The sequence below is a fragment of the Martes martes genome, assembly GCF_963455335.1.
Source record: "Martes martes genome assembly, chromosome: 16".
In the NCBI taxonomy this organism is placed as follows: domain Eukaryota; kingdom Metazoa; phylum Chordata; class Mammalia; order Carnivora; family Mustelidae; genus Martes; species Martes martes.
The window spans coordinates 43,584,688-43,605,092 of record NC_137904.1 but is presented as its reverse complement, the minus strand read 5'-3'; the positions used below and the strand labels follow the sequence as shown (position 1 = coordinate 43,605,092).

The 20,405-nt window shown below is 37.5% G+C and overlaps 1 protein-coding gene across 1 annotated transcript in view; it reads left to right on the top strand.

The window, feature by feature from the left end:
* Nucleotides 1-303: 303 nt before the first annotated feature.
* The window catches only part of TOP2A (DNA topoisomerase II alpha), a 28,688-nt gene continuing 8,586 nt past the window's right edge, over nucleotides 304-20,405 (top strand). The window contains exons 1-27 of the mRNA XM_080825341.1: nucleotides 304-452; nucleotides 1,323-1,478; nucleotides 1,697-1,787; nucleotides 2,056-2,119; nucleotides 3,515-3,660; nucleotides 3,815-3,912; nucleotides 4,118-4,330; nucleotides 4,674-4,847; nucleotides 5,039-5,140; nucleotides 5,246-5,383; nucleotides 7,833-7,971; nucleotides 9,961-10,118; nucleotides 10,401-10,526; nucleotides 10,798-10,908; nucleotides 11,049-11,154; nucleotides 11,246-11,355; nucleotides 11,605-11,697; nucleotides 12,427-12,541; nucleotides 12,644-12,765; nucleotides 14,012-14,160; nucleotides 16,293-16,524; nucleotides 16,714-16,848; nucleotides 16,959-17,159; nucleotides 17,340-17,535; nucleotides 18,812-18,903; nucleotides 19,008-19,172; nucleotides 19,303-19,386. Coding sequence (XP_080681467.1) covers nucleotides 432-452; nucleotides 1,323-1,478; nucleotides 1,697-1,787; nucleotides 2,056-2,119; nucleotides 3,515-3,660; nucleotides 3,815-3,912; nucleotides 4,118-4,330; nucleotides 4,674-4,847; nucleotides 5,039-5,140; nucleotides 5,246-5,383; nucleotides 7,833-7,971; nucleotides 9,961-10,118; nucleotides 10,401-10,526; nucleotides 10,798-10,908; nucleotides 11,049-11,154; nucleotides 11,246-11,355; nucleotides 11,605-11,697; nucleotides 12,427-12,541; nucleotides 12,644-12,765; nucleotides 14,012-14,160; nucleotides 16,293-16,524; nucleotides 16,714-16,848; nucleotides 16,959-17,159; nucleotides 17,340-17,535; nucleotides 18,812-18,903; nucleotides 19,008-19,172; nucleotides 19,303-19,386 — 3,537 coding nt within the window. The 5' untranslated portion in view covers nucleotides 304-431. The remainder of the gene's footprint in view (nucleotides 453-1,322; nucleotides 1,479-1,696; nucleotides 1,788-2,055; nucleotides 2,120-3,514; nucleotides 3,661-3,814; nucleotides 3,913-4,117; nucleotides 4,331-4,673; nucleotides 4,848-5,038; nucleotides 5,141-5,245; nucleotides 5,384-7,832; nucleotides 7,972-9,960; nucleotides 10,119-10,400; nucleotides 10,527-10,797; nucleotides 10,909-11,048; nucleotides 11,155-11,245; nucleotides 11,356-11,604; nucleotides 11,698-12,426; nucleotides 12,542-12,643; nucleotides 12,766-14,011; nucleotides 14,161-16,292; nucleotides 16,525-16,713; nucleotides 16,849-16,958; nucleotides 17,160-17,339; nucleotides 17,536-18,811; nucleotides 18,904-19,007; nucleotides 19,173-19,302; nucleotides 19,387-20,405) is intronic.

The following is a 20,405-nucleotide window of genomic DNA, read 5'->3' as shown; positions in this document are numbered from 1 at the left end:
AAAACCCTTTCCTGCTAGCATCGCGAGTCTCTTCAGAGCAATCGGCACCGAGAGAACAAATAACCCCCAATTCATTGGCCAGGTTCCCTGTCGGTCTCTCCGCGACGACTCCGAGTGGTGCCTTTTGAAAATCCTCTAGTCCCGCCTCCCTTGTCTAACTGGTCTGTTCAAACAGGCCCCCCGACAACTCAGGCGTTCATTGGTGAATATGAAAAAACAACTACGATTGGTTCCTCGGGACGGAGCCGGTGAGAGAGAGTCAGAGATTGGGTTACTTGGTTTGGGCGGGCTACAGGAAGGTTCAATTGGGACTGGAGGAGTTCTTCTAACCGACGAGCGTCTGTGGAGAAGCGGCTTGCTCCACAGTGGTCTCGAGGGTCCCGCCGGTTTAGTCGCTTGCAGGGTTCTCGAGCCCCTTCACGACCGTCACCATGGAGGTGTCACCATTGCAGGTACAGCTCGCGGAAGGGGCGGGTCGTGGAGCCTCAGCGCGGCCGGGCATCTCTTTGGCTGCCCGCGAAGGATTAGGCTCCTGGGCTGTGGTCCGATCGCCACCGGCTGGGAGCCGGTCTTCCGGGTCGTCCCGGGTGTCCTGGGCTCGGTGTGATCGTGAAGAGGATAGCCCCCCCTTTATGGTGCTAGTAATGAAATATTATCGGCTACAGTGGCTTCTGGGGTGTTGGGTTCCGTTTTACTGTTTCTAGGGCCATTATTCAACTGGCTTGTATTTTAATGGCCCGCGTGTGACTTTAAGCAGCACAGATACGTTCCTACCCTCCGGTGGAAAACGGGATTGAATGCCCCCTGACCTTGGAAGGTGCAGAGCATGGCACGATGTTCCAAGTGAGGAGCCGGCAGGCCCGAGTTACTCAAAATATGTCCTTCCTGTGTTCAAAACGTTACGGTGGCCAAAGAAAGGATTGACTCGATGAGCTCCCAAACTGCTGCTGACTAGAATCTGTTATGTGCCTGGGACATAGCAGGCACTCAGTAAATATTTGCGGAAGGTCTGAAAGAAGTGTGTGTATTTTATTGATGACATTCAAAACATTCAAGGAAAATAGTTCCATGTTACATGCACTTGATGAGATAATACATGTTTATTCAAACGGACACCTGGGAACTTGGCTGCTGTTAGCTTAAATTGCCGTGTTTCAACCAAACAATGTAAAGTCCACCAATACCTGGTAAAAGACTGTGATTGCACATCACTATGTGTGATGACACATAGTGCGTAAGTCATTACGGTGGGTGATTTGTTTATAGTTTTTAATAAACCTCTGATTAAATATCCCTTTTCTACAATTTTCCAACATTGCTAGCCTGTAAATGAAAATATGCAAATCAGCAAAACGAAGAAAAATGAAGATGCTAAGAAAAGATTGTCTATTGAAAGAATCTATCAAAAGAAAACCCAACTGGAACATATTTTGCTCCGCCCAGACACCTACATTGGCTCTGTGGAATTAGTGACCCAGGTAAAATGAAGTAATTACATGCAGTTACAAAGTAGTTAAAATGTATGCTTTTCCAGGTTAATTTTCTATATAGTCCATGTACTCGATGTCACTGGAACAAGCCTAAGCTATCATATGTATATTGTAGTATTTAATCCAGAAGACTTTACAGTAATGATGATGACAAAACAGAATAAATATAAGGTAAAAGTAACTATATCTCCTTGCCTTATTTCTAGCACATGTGGGTTTACGATGAAGATACTGGCATTAACTATAGGGAAGTCACCTTTGTCCCTGGGTTGTACAAAATCTTTGATGAGATTCTAGGTAAGTAAACTCTTTCACATAAAGATCTACTAGTAAAATCCTTCATAAGAAGTATTATTTCTAGCAAACCCTCTATAACCAGAGCTCCTATCATTTCAAACAATAGTTGGCAAGGTGGAACAGTTTACTGGTGTCTAGCAAGTTGAATTCTTTCCTAGAGACAGTACTGTGAATAAATGTTAATGCCTTGTTAATCTGAATTTTTTCTTTCTATATCTTAATGTTTTTTTTTTAATTTAATTTCTTACAAATGTGTATTTTCTTTCAGTCAATGCTGCAGACAACAAACAAAGGGACCCAAAAATGTCTTGTATTAGAGTCACAATTGACCCGTAAGTCTCTTGAATGGTCTTTTGTTTGTTATAGTTCATTGTTACTGTTAGTTGCATTTACTTTGATTTATACTCATATTGGCCTTTTTTAGTAATGAAATTCTCCAAAAGCACAGAAAAGCAGAATGCTAAAATGAACAATCTATGATACCTACCACCTAGATCCAACAGTTATCAATGCTTTACCATAGTTGGTCCATCTATGTTTTTTGAGTCATTTCAAAATAAATTACAGGCATTATGACACAACATCCCTAAATTTTTCGGTAAGCATCTCCAATAATTGTTCAGTCTAATAAGAATTCAGGAGTCTAGAGCTTTTACTTTTTCTCATGATGCTATTCAAATAGTAAACCAGCAGATGGTGATAGAGAATAATTGGATCTAACATTTCTGGTTATAAATGCTTGTGTCACCTTTTTATTAGCCTGATCAGTTATGGCGTAAACTATGTTTTAGTTTCTTTGGGAGAAGTGTGTTAATGATGTACTTGAATGCTCCTAAGGGCTTGATATCCTAGTCTAAAAACATGTTGAGCTAGTTTTAGTCTTTTTTTGTAGATAATACTAAGCACTACTTGGAATAAGATCCATAGTGTTTTGTCTGGTTATAACTAAACTGTACTATCTTATGAGAATTAACTTAAAATAACTAGGAGAAATAAATCCAAATAAATTTTTAGCATTTTTTTTTGGTGAGCAGGGAAGTTTACAATTGGTAATGTTTTTCTCTTTCATATTTGTTTTGCAATGTGCCTTGCTGGGTGAGAAAGCTAAGGGAGCTAGGACAGTCCAGATAGATAATCCTCTGAAAAGTGGTATAATAGGGGCACTTGTGTGTCTGTCATTTAAGTGTCAGAATCTTGATTTCAGCTCAGGTCATGATCTCAGGGTCCTGGGATTGAACCTCAAGCAGGGCTCCGTCTTCTAAGGAGTCTACTTGAGGATTCTCTCTCCTTCTCCCTCTGCCCCCCCCCCATCCCACTCAAGCATACATGGTCACTTGCTTGCTCTCAAATAAATAAATCTTGAAAGCAAGCAAACATAAATAATAGTTTCCAAATTTTTCCTTTCCATTGGGCATAAATCATTTCCCTTTGTTTATCCTGACATTTTAAAATTTCATATTTTTTTCAGCATTATCAGTGTCTGCCCAGGTGTTGGAAAAGGATTAATTTTTTTTTTCCCTCTTGGTTTCTATTTCAGGATTGTCAGGAACTGAGCATGGTGGGAAAGGTAGTTGATGCTGAATTTTAGAAAATAATTATGAAAAAGAGTCAAAGAAATTGAAACTTGTGAATTTCTGTATTTTAAGGATAATTATATAAGTATAAAAAATATCAAGCACTAGTTTACCATCTGTTTTACAGTAAAAGTTTCATTCTTCTTTTCTTAGCGAAAATAACTTAATTAGTATATGGAATAATGGGAAAGGTATTCCTGTTGTTGAACACAAAGTTGAGAAGATGTATGTCCCAGCTCTCATCTTTGGACAGCTCCTAACTTCTAGTAACTATGATGATGATGAAAAGAAAGTAACAGGTAAAGTATGGAGGAAAATAACATATTTGTTGCTAAAAAAAACACATCTTTTAAAAGACTATGACATAAATGTTTAAAACACTGGAATAAATCTCTATAATTGATTAGCATTGCCAGTGATAACAATTAAAGTATTTTAAATTTATTTGCTTAGGTGGTCGAAATGGCTATGGAGCCAAACTGTGTAACATATTCAGTACCAAATTTACTGTGGAAACAGCCAGTAGAGAATACAAGAAAATGTTCAAACAGGCAAGTAAATACGTATCTTTTGCCTCAGTTTTAACTTGTGCTTTAGCAATTTATAACAGTTTTTGTGATTGGTTTAACATAATTTATAGGCTATTAAATCATGGAAAATTATTCATGGATATATGTTAAGTTATTTTTTAGGACTTAGAAATTTATGTTTGGTTCTAGTTTGTAGTGAATAAACTTGAATTTTTTACTTCCACAGACATGGATGAATAATATGGGGAGAGCTGGTGAGATGGAACTCAAGCCTTTTAATGGAGAAGATTATACATGTATTACCTTCCAGCCTGACTTGTCCAAGTTTAAAATGCAAAGCCTAGATAAAGATATTGTTGCACTGATGGTTAGAAGAGCATATGATATTGCTGGATCCACTAAAGATGTCAAAGTCTTTCTCAATGGAAATAAGCTGCCGGTAAGCATTTTCCGGGTGTTAAGGGCAGTGAGGGAATTATATGATCATTATCAGAGGCAAAATTGATTTTTTTTTCCTCCCATATATTTTTTAATCACCTCTCAGATACATTCCTGAAAAGAAAACAGTATGCCACATTTTTTTACTTAGCTCTTTTAAACTCACTAAAGGAAATGTCTTTCTCAAACAATCTCCTAAATGAATACTTTTGTGCCCTTTAATGACCATTCTCTTATGCCCATCAGTGAATGTCATTTCATTAGTTTTGAAAAATCCTCGTGGTCTATCATTGAATACTTTTTATAACTTTTTTCTAATACCATAACTCTTAATTCCTGTACAGGTAAAAGGATTTCGTAGCTATGTAGATATGTATTTGAAGGATAAGGTAGATGAAACTGGCAATCCATTGAAAGTTATCCATGAACAAGTAAACCCCAGGTGGGAAGTATGTTTAACAATGAGTGAAAAAGGCTTTCAGCAAATTAGCTTCGTCAACAGCATTGCTACTTCCAAGGTAATTTTACTTTTGTATTGATCATAATTTATCTTTACATGAAAGTGTTATTGTTTTTAATAAATAAAATGAAATGGAATATTTGGCTGCTCTGGCATAAAGAAAGCTAAATTAGATTTTTTAAAATATTTGATCATTATTATAATTTTGAGGGGTCCTGAGCTTTACAGTTTGGTATTTTTCCCCATTAGGGCGGCAGACATGTTGATTACATAGCTGATCAGATTGTGACTAAACTTGTTGATGTCGTGAAGAAGAAGAACAAGGGTGGTGTTGCAGTAAAAGCGCATCAGGTATGGTATTTCAGCACAGTTTTCTTTTTCTAAAGTCAAGGAAGAAGAGAAAGGCTATAAATAAAGCATAAGTTTTTAGCAATCTAATAGCAACTTTTCCTGCAGGTGAAAAATCACATGTGGATTTTTGTGAATGCCTTAATTGAGAACCCAACCTTTGACTCTCAGACAAAAGAAAACATGACTTTGCAAGTCAAGAGCTTTGGATCAACATGCCATTTAAGTGAAAAATTCATCAAAGCTGTGAGTACTGGGGCCCCTGGGTAGTTAAGTCCACTGGGAGTCTGCCTCCAGCTCAGGTCATGATCCCAGAGTCCCAGGATTGAGCCCCTCAGCAGAGGGTCTGCTTCTCCCTCTCCCTCTATTCCTCCCCTGCTCAGGCTTGCTTTCTCTTGAAAAAGGCTGTAAATACTTACAGGGACATAAGAAATAGAAGCACCTTGCTTTATTGTCCATTGCCCTTCTCTGCTCTGCAAAAACCAAGATTCCTCCCACATGCCTTCTGCCTCTGAAAAGGAAATAGGAAATAGTTTTCACCTCACTGCTCTTACTACAGCCTTAATTACCATCCATATGCCTATATTTCCCCATTACATTATCACCATTCAGTTTGGATCACTTCTGAATTCAGCCCATTTCACTGCTTTCCAAACATTGCCTAAAGTTGGTTCCCCATCAACACTGAATTAGTTCTCTCCAGTACTCACTGACCTCTACACGAGGACCTTCCCCACCCCACAAAAACAAAACCATTTCCTGTCTTAGTAAAAGGCCCCAACCAACCTAGGTTGCATAAACAAAGCTGGGAGCTTTCTCTTTATCCCCTGTCCCCCTCTATAATCCAATCAGTAAGACTCATCTTTTGGATGCCGCAATAGCCTCTCATTGTTACCTCTTTTCTGTATTACTATAATGATTCTTTTTTTTTTTAAGATTTTTATTTATTTATTTGACAGAGATCACAAGTAGGCAGAGAGGCAGGCAGAGAGAGAGAGGAGGAAGCAGGCTCCCTGCTTGAGCAGAGAGCCCGATGCGGGGCTCAATCCCAGGACCTGAGATCATGACCTGAGCTGAAGGCAGAGGCTTTAACCCACTGAGCCACTCAGGTGCCCCTACTATAATGATTCTTAATGTTCATAACATTTCAGTCCTTTCTTTGCAATGCTGTTAAGTAATCTTCTTGTCTTAAAGCACACATTTTTGTCTTCAATCTCTTTTTGAAGTCTTTTGGTAACTTCCATTCTTAGAAAAAAAGTCCAGGGACGTCTGACTGATTCATTTGGTGGAGTATGTGACTCTTGATCTCAGGGTTGTAAGTTTGAGCCCCATGTTGAGTATAGAGATTACTTAAAAATAAATCTTTTTTTTAGAAAAAATGAATCGGGGCGCCTGGGTGGCTCAGTGGGTTAAAGCCTCTGCCTTCGGCTCGGGTCATGATCCCAGGGTCCTGGGATTGAGCCCCGCATCAGCCTCTCTGCTCAGCAGGGAACCTGCTCCCCCTTCTCTCTGCCTGCCTCCTCTGCCTACTTGTACTCTCTGTCTGTCAAATAAATAAATAGAATCTTTTTTTGTTTTTGTTATTGTTTTTAATGAATCAAGGGCACTGGATGCCTCGGGTGGTTAAGCGTCTGACTTGTTATTTTTGGTTTAGGTCATGATCTCATGGATTGTGAGACGGAGCTGCACATTGGGCTCTGTGCTTGGTTGGAAGCCTGCTTAGGATTCTCTCCCCCTGCCACTCCCCCGACTCGAACACACTCTTTCTCTCTCTCAAATAAATAAATAAATCTTTTTAAAAAAATAAGTCTTTAAAATTTAAAAAAAAAATGTTTTGGGTGCCTGGGTGGCTCAGTCATTTAAGTGTCTGCCTTCAACTCAGGTCATGATCGCAGGGTCCTGGGATCTAGTCCCAAATTGGGCTCCCTGCTCAGCAGGGAGCCTGCTTCTCCTTCTGCCTCTGCTGTTCCCCCTGCTCGTGCTCTCACTCTGTCAAATAAATAAATAAGCTCTTTTTTTAAAAAATGTTTAAATCCAAATTCTTCATTGTGGCCTACAAGACCCTGCCATCTCCAGCCTCATCTTAGTACCACTTTTTCCTGTATTGTCTAAGCTTCGATCCTACTGCCTTCAGATTACCCAGAAGCATTTGTACTCTTCCCCCTCCTTAGAGCTTTTCCACGTGGTAATCCTTCTGCCTGAAATGCTTCTCACTTAGCTAGCTACTTTAGATCTTCAATGTCATTTCCTCAGGAAAGCCTTTACTTTCTACCCTTCTCTCTGGATATATGTTATTAGATGTAGCATACTTTTATCCATAACACTCATCACACTTGCAATTTCTCATTTTATTTCCATCTTCCTTATTTTTTATCTTAAAGTCCATGACCAATGACCAATTTGTTTTAACCACTAAATCTCCAACATGAATTTTAACCACTAAATCTCCAACATGGATCTCAGTGCCTAATACAACATAAATATGTAATTAGTAAATATTTACTGAATGAATGAACTCAAGGGAACCAGTTCCCTCAGTTATGATAACCTAAGACAGGAAGACATGTCATCTTCTGTCTGAAAAAAAAATTTTTTTACCTCTTTTCAAACTTTGTATTATTTTTATAGGAGCTCATCTGTATTCTAGATTTCTGACAGAATTCTTCTTCCCTAACATGAATCTTCTCATTTTCAGGCAACTGGCTGTGGTATAGTGGAAAGCATACTAAACTGGGTGAAGTTTAAGGCCCAAATCCAATTAAACAAGAAGTGTTCAGCTGTAAAACATAACAGAATCAAGGGAATTCCCAAACTCGATGATGCCAATGATGCAGGTACACATTTAATAATGCTTCTAAACTTTAAATCTTGTTGTTCGGTTATTTGTTTTATTCATTAACAGCATACCGTGGATACTTTCCCCTCAACATGTAATATTCAACAGAATATTTTTACGTGGTTAAAAATCGACCAATTACTGTTATTGAACATTTAGATCATTTCTAATTTTTGGCTGTTATAGTAATGTTGAGATGACTAAGAGTATAAAATAAGGGGGCACCTGGGAGGCTCAGTGGGTTAAACCCTCTGCCTTCGGCTCAGGTCATGATCCCAGGGTCTGGGATCGAGCCCCGCATCAGGCTCTCTGCTCAGCGGGGAGCCTGCTTCCCTCTCTCTCTGTCTCTGCCTGCCTCTCTGCCTACTCGTGATCTCTATCAAATAAATAAATAATTTGTTTTTTCTTAAAGAGTATAAAATAAAAATTTGTAGCGATCTGGGGTCCCTGGGTGACTCAGTTGGTTATACATCTGACTCATGATCTCGGCTCAGGTCTTGATCTTGGGTCACGAGTTCAGACCCTGCATTGGGCTCCATGCTGGGTGTGGAGACTATTTAAAAAAAAGAAGAAGAAGAAGAAGAATATGTAGTGATCTGTAGTGATCTATTACCTAATGTAGGGGAGGAAAAATTTTTCTCAACCCTCTTAGTTCCTGTCCGGGTCTGAAAATTAAACTGACAAAGATAGGTTAATTGATGAAAAACATACAAATTTATTTAATATACATTTTACTTGACAGGAGTTTTCATAGGGAAATGAAGACCCAAGGAAGTGGTTAAACCTGAGCGTTTTTGTTAGGTTTGAGGAAGAGTGGAAAGATATGATAAGGGCAAAGTATGAACTAAGTATAGTAAACTGGGGGAAACTCAATGAGGCCTGTTCATTCACATTCTTTTCAGTGTCACTCTGGGAGATAAGAATGTTCCCTTCCTTTGTGGTGTATGGAGGACACTTCTCACATGAGGGTCTTGTGACCTACTTCAGGGTAGAAGGTTGGGGGATGAGGTCAGAGAGAACTTGTTTCTAGCATTTTCTCAAGCTTAAAATATTCAATATGCCAGGTGCCCTGTTTTGAGGTAGTGTGTTCTAAACCCCATTACTAACAAAAATTTTTTTAAGATTTTATTTATTTGATAGAGAGAAATCACAAGCAAGGGAGAAGGGTAGAGGGAGAAGCAGACTCTCACTGAACAGGGAGCCCAATGCGGGACTCGATCCCAGGACCCTGGGATAATGACCTGAACCAAAGGCAGACGCTTAACGGACTGAGCCACCCAGGCACCCACTAACAAATATTTTTAACATAATATGATCAAAAGAATGTTCAGCAACAGTATAAATGTCACAAGAAATTAACATAAGAGGCGCCTGTCTGGCTTAGTCATTGGAATACGTGACTCTTGGTCTCAGGGTTGTGAGGTTGTGATTCAGGCCCCATGTTGGGTATGGAGATTACTTAAAAATGGTCTTTTTTTTTTTTTTTTTAATGTAAATCATCTCTACACCTATTGTGGGGCTCAAACTCACAATCCCGAGATCAAGAGTCACATACTCCTCCAGCTAAGCCAGCCAGGTGCCCCAACGTTAAATGTTTTTATTTTTTATTTATTTATTTATTTTTTTTAAAGATTTTATTTATTTATTTAACAGAGGGAGGCAGCACAAGCCGGGGGAGTGGGAGAGGGAGAAGCAGGCTTCCGGCTGAGCAGGAAGCCCAAAGCGGGGTTCTATCCCAGGACCTTGGGCCTGAGCCAAAGGGAGAGGCTTAACCAACTGTGCCACCCAGGTGCCCCAAAAATAGTCTTTCAAAAAAAAAAATAGTTTAAGAAACTAGGTTTGTTTTTTGATTTTTGTTTTTTTACTATGAACATTAGTTCTAATATCTATTATGGTTTTATCACAAAACTACTGATAGAACATTTGAGTTAGTATTTTTGAGGTTGAACTAAATGTGCCAATCTTAATTTGTGTATTTTTATTTTAGGGGGTCGAAACTCCAATGAATGTACACTTATCCTGACTGAGGGAGACTCAGCTAAAACTTTGGCTGTTTCAGGCCTTGGTGTGGTTGGGAGAGACAAATATGGGGTTTTCCCACTTAGAGGAAAAATACTCAATGTTCGAGAAGCTTCTCATAAACAGGTAGAACCATCTTTAGAATCTAAATATAGTTTTATAATGCAGGATTTCATACTTGTGTTTCATTGCCTCACTGGGCATTTTGAAATATGTTTTAGTTTATTGTTATTATTTTAAGAAATTGGGTACATTATAGCGTATCTTAACAGATCTTTCTGACTAAAATATAGGCTAATAATAACTGAAAATACTGGAGCTCAAGAAAACCCGAACAACATATACTGTCCTATTTCTTTTCAAATTTATAAACAAAATGTTACCTTTTTTGGTATATGTCCATTTCAGATCATGGAAAATGCTGAAATTAATAATATCATCAAGATTGTGGGTCTTCAATACAAGAAAAACTATGAAGATGAAGATTCATTGAAGACTCTTCGTTATGGAAAGATAATGATTATGACAGATCAGGTTAGATTTGCTTTCAAATATTTTAGATTGTTATACTAAACATGTCTTAATCGTTGCATTGCTTTCATGCTATGGAAGGAAATTACTTAACTTGAAGCTTTATTCATCACATGTGTGTTACATATACAGGTTAAGTGAGTGGATTTAAATAGCCTTTTTCTTCTTATTAATCCCCATAGAAAATTTTTAGAGAAATCACCAGTAGGTCAATCATAATTTTTTTTAGTTTTGAAATAATTCTTTTGTGTTTTGGCTTTCCAAATATTTCTAGGACCAAGATGGTTCCCATATCAAAGGCCTGCTGATTAATTTTATCCATCATAACTGGCCCTCTCTTCTACGGCATCGTTTTCTGGAAGAATTTATCACTCCCATTGTAAAGGTAATATTAACTTTTAAATTACCATAATGGATATTTTAAGGCCCCTACTCAATGCTTTATATGCATGTAATCCCAGTGATATATGGTAAACGGGGGACTCAGCAGTGTGCAAAACCACAGCAACATGTTCTTTACCACAGGTGTCTAAAAACAAACAAGAAATGGCATTCTATAGTCTTCCTGAATTTGAAGAATGGAAGAGTTCTACTCCAAATCATAAAAAGTGGAAAGTCAAGTACTACAAAGGTTTGTAAGGAAACCCATAAAGTACTTCTCATTTTGTTATATACCATTATACAAAATTATATGGAGTAACTTGATATTCTTGGTTGTGTAGGTTTGGGCACCAGCACATCAAAAGAAGCTAAAGAATACTTTGCAGATATGAAAAGACATCGTATTCAGTTTAAATATTCTGGTCCTGAAGATGATGCTGCCATCAGCCTGGTCAGTTTGAGTTCCGTTTCATAGATATATTCTAGTTTTCTAAATCACTATTTTAGCTAGTCCATTGAAACATATAAATTTTTATATAATAAAATGTTTTATAGAATATAGAATGTTTTTAATAAGCATATCATAGAGAAAGGGACCATTTGTTTTAGGAAACTCAGTTTATTGTTCGTTTAGTTTTTATACAAGAGATTTTGGGAGACTGTTCGTACCAGTGACATCTTTTTTATCTCTACTGTGTAGGCCTTTAGCAAGAAACAGATAGATGATCGAAAAGAATGGTTAACCCATTTCATGGAGGATAGAAGGCAACGCAAGTTACTTGGCCTTCCTGAGGTAAAAATCTTACACATCTTGGCAGCTGGGTGGCTCAATCAGTTAGGCATGTCTGACTCTTGATTTTGGCTCAGGTTGTGATCTCAGGGTCGTGAAATCTGTGGGGCTCTGTGCTGGGAGCTTGGGATTCTCCCTACCCCCCCTCACATGCGCCCTCTCTCTCAATCTAAAAGAAAAAATTTTTATGTATCCTACGACACAATGACTAATTGCTCCAGTAGAAAATTTAATAATATATAACTATATATGAATGTGCTTATTTAGACTGCTGCATAAATGTATGGGAACTGAAAAATTTAAAAGGCAGTGCAGTTTTTCCGAATTGTGCAGCGATTAAATTTGCTTTATCTTTAAAACCTGTAAAATAGGGGCGCCTGGGTGGCTCAGTGGGTTAAGCCTCTGTCTTCCGCTCAGGTCATGATCTCAGGGTCCTGGGATTGTGCCCTGAATCAGGCTCTGCTCAGCAGGAAGCCTGCTTACCCCTCCCCCTCTGCCCGCCTCTCTGAATACTTGTGATCTCTCTCTCTCTCTCTCTCTCTGTCAAATAAATAAAATCTTAAAAAAAAAAAAACCTGTAAAATACTTCTACATAAATCTGTGTCTTTGAGAGACTTAAGAATTAGCATAGAATTGATATGCTGAAAGATTGGTTTCTTTGGTGTTAAGCATTGTTAAGATCAATGATCTTTTTTAAATTAGATCATCTAATAACTCTCTTTGGTCCCTCAGGATTACTTATATGGACAAACTACCACATATCTGACATACAATGACTTCATAAATAAGGAACTTATCCTGTTCTCAAATTCTGATAACGAGAGATCTATCCCATCTATGGTGGATGGTAAGTTCCACTATGTTAGCCTTTTTTTATCATACACAGAAATCAATGTCCATAAATGATTAAGTTGAGGATACTAATATTTGTACTTCTTCCATTTTGAAGGCTTGAAACCAGGTCAAAGAAAGGTTTTGTTTACCTGTTTCAAACGGAATGACAAGCGAGAGGTGAAGGTTGCCCAGTTAGCTGGGTCAGTGGCTGAGATGTCCTCTTATCATCATGGTGAGGTAAACAAACAATCCATACAATCCATAATGTTTCTAGAAAGCATTATAGCAATAATACCTGCAAAATCATTTTCCAAACACTTAGTGAGAGTATTTGGTGAGATGAATACTGGTTCATCCATAGTAGAGGACAATTTGGTGAAATCTGGTAAAATCTGTCAAACTATAAATATGCTTACCTTTGGCTTAACAAATCTATTTCTAAAAATAATATTCCAATAAGGAGACTCATAAGTCTATAAGGATCTATGTTCAAGACATTTAGTGATGTTTAATATATCTTTGTGATGCTAAAATTTAGACATTAAAAATGTCCATCAACTGGAAAATTGTCATTGACTGATACATCTATGCCTGGAATCAGTTATATAACTGAAGTAAATCTGTGTGTACTAACATTGAGAATATCTGTAATCTATTGTCAGTAAGGAGAAAAAGAGCCAGAACAGTACTTAAAGCAAAATACCTAGAAGGGTTTGCTCTAAGTTGTTAACTTTGGTTATTTCTGTCTATTAAAAAGGACAACTTCCCAATTTTTTGTATTTCTGAGGTTTTTGATTTTATACAATCATATATTCTTTTTTTTACTTTTGTGATTAAATTGCTTTTTTGTATTCATTATATTTTAAAGAACTAGGTTGCCTGTAGGTTTCTAGAAGTTTGAATGTAATGATTGTCTTGTTTGTTGCTTTCAATCAAAACATAGTGGGCATGCAGTAAATGTTCACACAGCAAACATTTGTCAGACACTTACCATGTACCAGGTATATAAAAAAATCAAATAAGCTCCTTACTTCAAGGTATAATCACAATTTAATCAGCCAACACACACAACTATCAAAGTGGCTCAGCAGGGAGCCTGCTTCTCCCTTTGCCTGATGCTCCCCCCTGCTTGTGCTCTCTCTCACTATCTCTCAGTGACAATAAATAAAAAATCTAAAAAAAGAAAAAAGAAATGAGCAAAAGAGGAAATATTTCATTCTGCTGAGGGTGAAGAGAAGAGCTATGCCTTCAAGGTTGAATAGGACTTGATAGAAATTATTAGAAGGCAAGAGCCCTGAACTTGGAGCCAGAAGTCTTTGAGTTTAGGTATATCTGCCATCTGCTATGTAATTATCTAGGAAGAGTCAATAAACATCTATATCTCATAAAACCTTACAGGATTATAGTGAAGCTTAGTCATAATAATGGATATATATTATTAGAAGCCTACAGCTTAGATTAACTAATCTTTTTCCACCCCCAGATGTCACTAATGATGACCATTATCAATTTGGCTCAGAATTTTGTGGGTAGCAATAATCTGAACCTCTTGCAGCCCATTGGTCAATTTGGTACTAGGCTGCATGGTGGCAAGGATTCTGCTAGTCCTCGATACATCTTCACAATGCTCAGGTGGGTATGCCTACAATTTCTGGTGAATTCATCAAAAACTAATGATGTACTATATGCTGGCTAACTGAACATAATAAAAATATATATATTGAACTTTTAAAAAAAATTTCTAGTGAATTGCCGTTTCTAATTTTGAAGTAATGTGACATTTAGTTGACCAAAAATATAAAAATTCAACTAATCTGGGGCGTCTGGTGGTTCAGTCAGTTAAGCGTCTGCCTTCAGCTCAGGTCATGATCCCAGAGTCCTGGGATCGAGCCCCGCATCGGGCTCTCTGCTCAGCAGGAAGCCTGCTTCTCCCACTCCCACTCCCCCTGCTTGTATTCCCTCTCTCACTGTCTCTCGCTCTGTCAAATAAATAAATAAAATCTTGTTTAAAAAAATTCAGCTAATCAGAAAATGTACTTTTGATGTAGATGTTTACAGTATTAATTTTTTAAAAACTAGCTCCTTAAATTTAATTATGCTACTCCTTACAATAAACAGAAAGTAAATTCTATTTCAGTTTGATAGCTGTGCCCTTGAATTTCTGAGAAATATTGTTTCCTTGCCAAACTACATGTTTTTACTTCGATTTCTTATATTTTCTTCACTTTCATTATACAGAGCAGTGGTTCTCAACCAGAGTAGATTTTGCACCACCACCCCATCTCCCAGGAGACATAGTAATGTCTGGAGACATTTTTGATTGTCATGACTAGGGGAGCTGTGCTATGTCTAGTGGGCAGCAGCCAGAGCTACTGCTAAACACCCTACAATGCATAAGATAGCTCCCATAACAAAGAATTATCTGGCCCAAAATATCAGTAATGCCCAGGTTGAGAGACCCTGCTGTAGACTTGGGGTCAGAGTAAAGAAGAGCTTAATTCTTCCTAAATACCACGATTGAAATTTTACTCTATGGAAAGTACGTTATGAATGGTCAATTTTCTGCTGTCATCTTATTCAAACTTTCAGCAGCATTAACTAGTTAATCACTTCATCCTCCTTGAAACTCTTCTTTATTTGGCCTTTGGCCTCCAAGATACAAAACTGTCGGCTTTCTTCCTTATTTATCATCTTTCCTGGGTCCCTCTCATCTTTCCAGACTCTAACTACTGACCTGCCCCAAAGCTCCTTCATTTGTTCTCTTTCCACGAGCTATACTCACTTCCCATCCATGGATGATAACCCATCCACCTAGTTTGTTTCTTTCTTTTTTTTTTTTTTTTAAGATTTTTATTTATTTATTTGACAGACAGAGATCACAAGTAGACAGAGAGGCAGGCAGAGAGGGTTGGGGGAAGCAGGCTCCCTGCTGAGCAGAGAGGCCAATGTGGGGCTTGATCTCAGGACCCTGGGATCATGACCTGAGCCAAGAGCAGAGGCTTAACCCACTGAGCCACCCAGGCACGCCCCATCCATCTAGTTTCAACAGCTCCAACCCTGAATCTCTTATAGCTGACTACCCTCTCAATATTTACTAAGGCACCCCATTTATCTAAAGTACTATAATATAATATACCATCCTGCTTTCTTATGGCAGCCAACTAATATTTTTAAATAGATCATTCTGGTTCAGAACCTTCCAACTTTTTCATTTAGAGTAAAATCTAAAGGACCTACATGATCTATGTGCCCACTCCCCATATCTTTTGACTCCATCTCATACTGTCTCTGTTCCAAAAACACCTAGCCTCTGCCTATATTCAAACATGCCAGTCACACTCTCTCCTCAGGGCCTTTTACTTACTGGTCCCTCTGCTTACAATACTTTTTCCAGATAACCACATGATGATTCATCCTCTCAGTTTCTTCACTCTAATGTCATCCTTTCAGAAAGTGTTACCATTCCTTAGCACCTCCAATCACTCAATCACCTCTATTTTTTCTTTCTCCTTAGCATTTACCCCACCACCTGACAGAATGTATGTGCATTATCTATCTCCATGTATGTGAGCTCCTTAGAGATTTTATGTCTGCAGTACCTGGCACATATAAAGGGCTCAGAAAATACTGTTAAATGATTACAGCCAGCAAGTAAAGCCAAAGTAATTTTCATGCATAGATATGAGCTAACACATGTCCTTTTCATAAGTGAAGTACAAAGTCAGTGTTTTTAAAAAATAACATTCTTTGATTATTTATTTTAGCCCTTTGGCTCGGTTGTTATTTCCACCAAAAGATGATCACACATTGAAGTTTTTATATGATGACAATCAACGAGTTGAACCTGAGTGGTACATTCCTATTATACCCATGGTGCTGATAAATGGTGCTGAAGGAATTGGTACTGGGTGGTCCTGCAAAATCCCTAACTTTGATATTCGTGAAGTTGTAAATAATATCAGGCGTTTGATGGATGGAGAAGAACCTTTGCCAATGGTAACTATTCTGTGTATATCGGGATCCTTCAGTTTCCTCTGGCTTCAATTCAGTAGACGATATAGTTAGAGGACACATACAAAATTTATTTCATACTTTAATGTTCATTAGATTTATTGTTTAATGCTGTTGGGATTTCTATTTTTAATGTCACATTTTGAAAAGCTATTCTTTAAAATACCAATTTAGCTTCCAAGTTACAAGAACTTCAGGGGTACTATCGAAGAACTGGCTCCAAATCAGTACGTGATCAGTGGTGAAGTGGCTATTCTTAATTCCACAACCATTGAAATCTCAGAGCTTCCGATCAGAACATGGACCCAGGTAAGTAACTGGATTTCTTCTTTGACTTTTGTGATCAGGGAGACACTTTGTACTACTACTTGATGAATACTCCTAAGCCTGTATTAAAGAAGGATTATCTCTTTCTTTAGACATATAAAGAACAGGTTCTAGAACCCATGTTGAATGGAACTGAGAAGACTCCACCTCTCATAACAGACTATAGGGAATACCATACAGACACTACGGTGAAGTTTGTTGTGAAAATGACTGAAGAGAAACTGGCAGAGGCAGAGAGAGTGGGACTACACAAAGTTTTCAAACTCCAAACTAGTCTCACATGCAACTCTATGGTATGTCTTATTTTATGAGAGGTGCCCATGTTTCAATTTACATTAAAGTTTAATATCAGTTTTAAAAGGAAATCCTGGAATACTTTTATGTTTTTGAAGAATAAAGTCTTTTCTCTAAAACCATTAAAGTTTAACCAATTCATCTGTTCTTGGCTTTATAATGTTGTTTTTCTTTTCTAGGTGCTTTTTGACCATGTAGGATGTTTAAAGAAATATGACACAGTGTTGGATATTCTAAGAGACTTCTTTGAACTCAGGCTTAAATATTATGGATTAAGAAAAGAATGGCTTCTAGGAATGCTTGGTGCTGAATCTGCTAAACTGAACAATCAGGCTCGCTTTATCTTAGAGAAAATAGATGGCAAAATAATCATTGGTATGTTTTTAGATTAATAACTGTACTAAAACTAAATTATGCCAAACTTTACACATTTCTTTTAAATACCTAGTCATTTACAGTTTGGAAAAGATAGCTTTCCTTAGATTGAACATCTTGAAAAATCAAGATTTAATTGACATGTAGATAGAGAATAGAGAGATAGAAAGGTACCTGTGTAAACTGATCAAGAGAAGACTTGTTAAGTCTGAGAGGGGAGAAAAAGGCCAGAAGGAAGATTATAAATGGTTTATATTACAACTAAATTGTGTACTGGAAGACTGAAAGAGTCATGTCTTGGATTTTTATTTATTTATTTTTAAAGACATTCTAGAAGCAACTAAGTCAGGGTTTAAGTTACCAGAAAGGGAACAGTTTTGATAAAAGCTGGGTTGTAAGGAGGTTTAAAAATAAAACAAAAACTCAACCCTGGCCAGGGCTAACTAGGAAAGCTAGGCAACTAACTTATGGGTCATAGTAGCAAGTCCCAAAACATGGCAATATGAATTCCTGGTGATCACAGAATAATATTCTGGTCACACACAAAAATGTTTAACTTGATAGTTACATGTTCAAATTCATGAATATTTTTTAACAACGCTAGCATAACCACCCCTTAATTTCTTAGAATTATTGCTTAAGGCAAAGCTAAAATGAGCAATAATGGACATGATTCAAAGAAAACAGAAAGTAATGTTTGTGTCTAGTTTACCAGAATTTAGGGAATAATGGGACTATGCAGTCTTCTTGAGTATTAAAATGTAGGGGGCCTAAATATGTAATCTGTATCAAATTAATTGATAAAAAACGGTGCTCAGAAATTCATTCCAAAATACCTATAGCTAGTAACTCAATATCCCTCAAAGTGTAATAAATTGACTGCAGTAGTCACTGGAAGAAAGGTATTCTAGAAAAAGGGAATGGGTGTAACATGGTTGGGTTGGTGGCACGAATTATTGCCCAATCAATGTTAAAATTTTGAAAAGGGAGCATAATTGAGGTAGAGACTTATCAGAAATAAAGGTTTGATTGCCTCCTGTTCTTTTAAGAGTTATAACTAGGTCAACAATTTCATAATGTGATTTGACTGTCCCACTTGTGGTAATTTAAATTTATCAGTGGTTTAGGAAAAAGACTTCTCTCTAAACCAGGATGTATAGATTTCTGCAAGACAAAGTTTAATTTTTAGTTTTAATCTTTTGAATTAATATGGTAAAACTATTCCTTTCCTAAAATATTCCTCAAAACCATTATCTCTGTTTACATTTTTTAATAGAAAATAAGCCTAAGAAAGAATTAATTAAAGTTCTGATTCAGAGGGGATACGATTCAGATCCCGTGAAGGCTTGGAAAGAAGCACAGCAAAAGGTAATTTCTTGGTTAGCATGTTCTATATTATTGAAGACTATGTATAATCTAATGTCTCTGTTTCCGATTTCCTGTTAAAGCTACGTTTTTAATTTCTCCTCTAGGTACCAGATGAAGAAGAGAATGAAGAGAGTGACAATGAAAATGAAGCTGAAAAGAGTGACTCTGTAAGAGATTCTGGACCAACCTTCAACTACCTTCTTGATATGCCTCTTTGGTATCTCACTAAGGAGAAGAAGGATGAACTGTGCAAGCTGAGAAATGAAAAAGTGAGTTGTTGGTGGAGGGGAACATATTGCTCAGTTGTTAAAGTGGTGAAAGTAAAAACTGTGCCTCATGAAAATTATGTGCTATTTATGCTCATAAATTAACTCTTAATTTTCTGACTATCTTATGAAGGAGCAAGAGCTAGAAACATTAAAGAGAAAGAGTCCATCAGATTTGTGGAGAGAAGACTTGGCTGCTTTTATTGAAGAGCTGGAGGTGTGTAGTTTATAATTGCTAATGTTAGAGTTTTTATCAATGAAATAGTACATTCTAACAATAAACCTCTTTGTCAAGAAATTTCACAATTAGGAGTGTGTGGGTGGCTCAGTCAGTTGAACGTCTGCCTTAAACTCAGGTTGTGACCCCAGGGTCCTGGGATTGACCCCTGTCTCTCAAATAAATAAATAAAATCTTTTAAAAAAGACCTTTTGCGGGGCGCCTGGATGGCTCAGTGGGTTAAAGCCTCTGCCTTCTGCTTGGGTCATGATCCCAGGGTCCTGGGATCGAGCCCCACATTGGGCACTCTGCTTAGCGGGCAGCCTGCTTCCCCAACTCTCTGCCTGCCTCTCTGCTTACTTGTGATCTCTCTCTGTCAGATAAATAAATAAATAAATCTTAAAAAAAAAAAAAAAAAAAAGACCTTTTGGGGCGACTGGGCAGCTCAGTGGGTTAAAGCTTCTGCCTTCGGCTCAGGTCATGATCCCAGGGTTCTGGAATCGAGCCCCACATCAGGCTCTGTGCTCAGCAGGGAGCCTGCTTCCCCCCCACCCCGTCTGCCTCTCTGCCTACTTGTGATCTCTGTCTGTCAAATAAATTAATTAAACAAAGATAAATAAAAATTTTTTTAAAAAGACATTTCACAATTAGCAATAGAAAGAATAAGGCATAAGGAAACATTCCAAGATAACACATAAAAGAACAGATTGTTAGAATAAAGTAAATGATGGCCAGAAGCATACTACTAGAACTTTTTGGACAAAAAGAGAAAAGGTTAGGAGTTGATTTCTGACTTACTGGGAATAGTATGGAATAAGAATATTTACTTAAATATGGAAAAAGACCAACCCAGTCTCCCAACTCAATCTAAAAGGACAAAGATGTTTACCTTCAGGGCTAGCTCATCAGTTTCAAAAGATACCTTGTTACCTAAATCTCACTAATATGCTTTGTTTTCCAACATTATTTTAAGATTTAAAAAAAGCATTTCATAAATTAAGCTAAAATGCTTTACATGC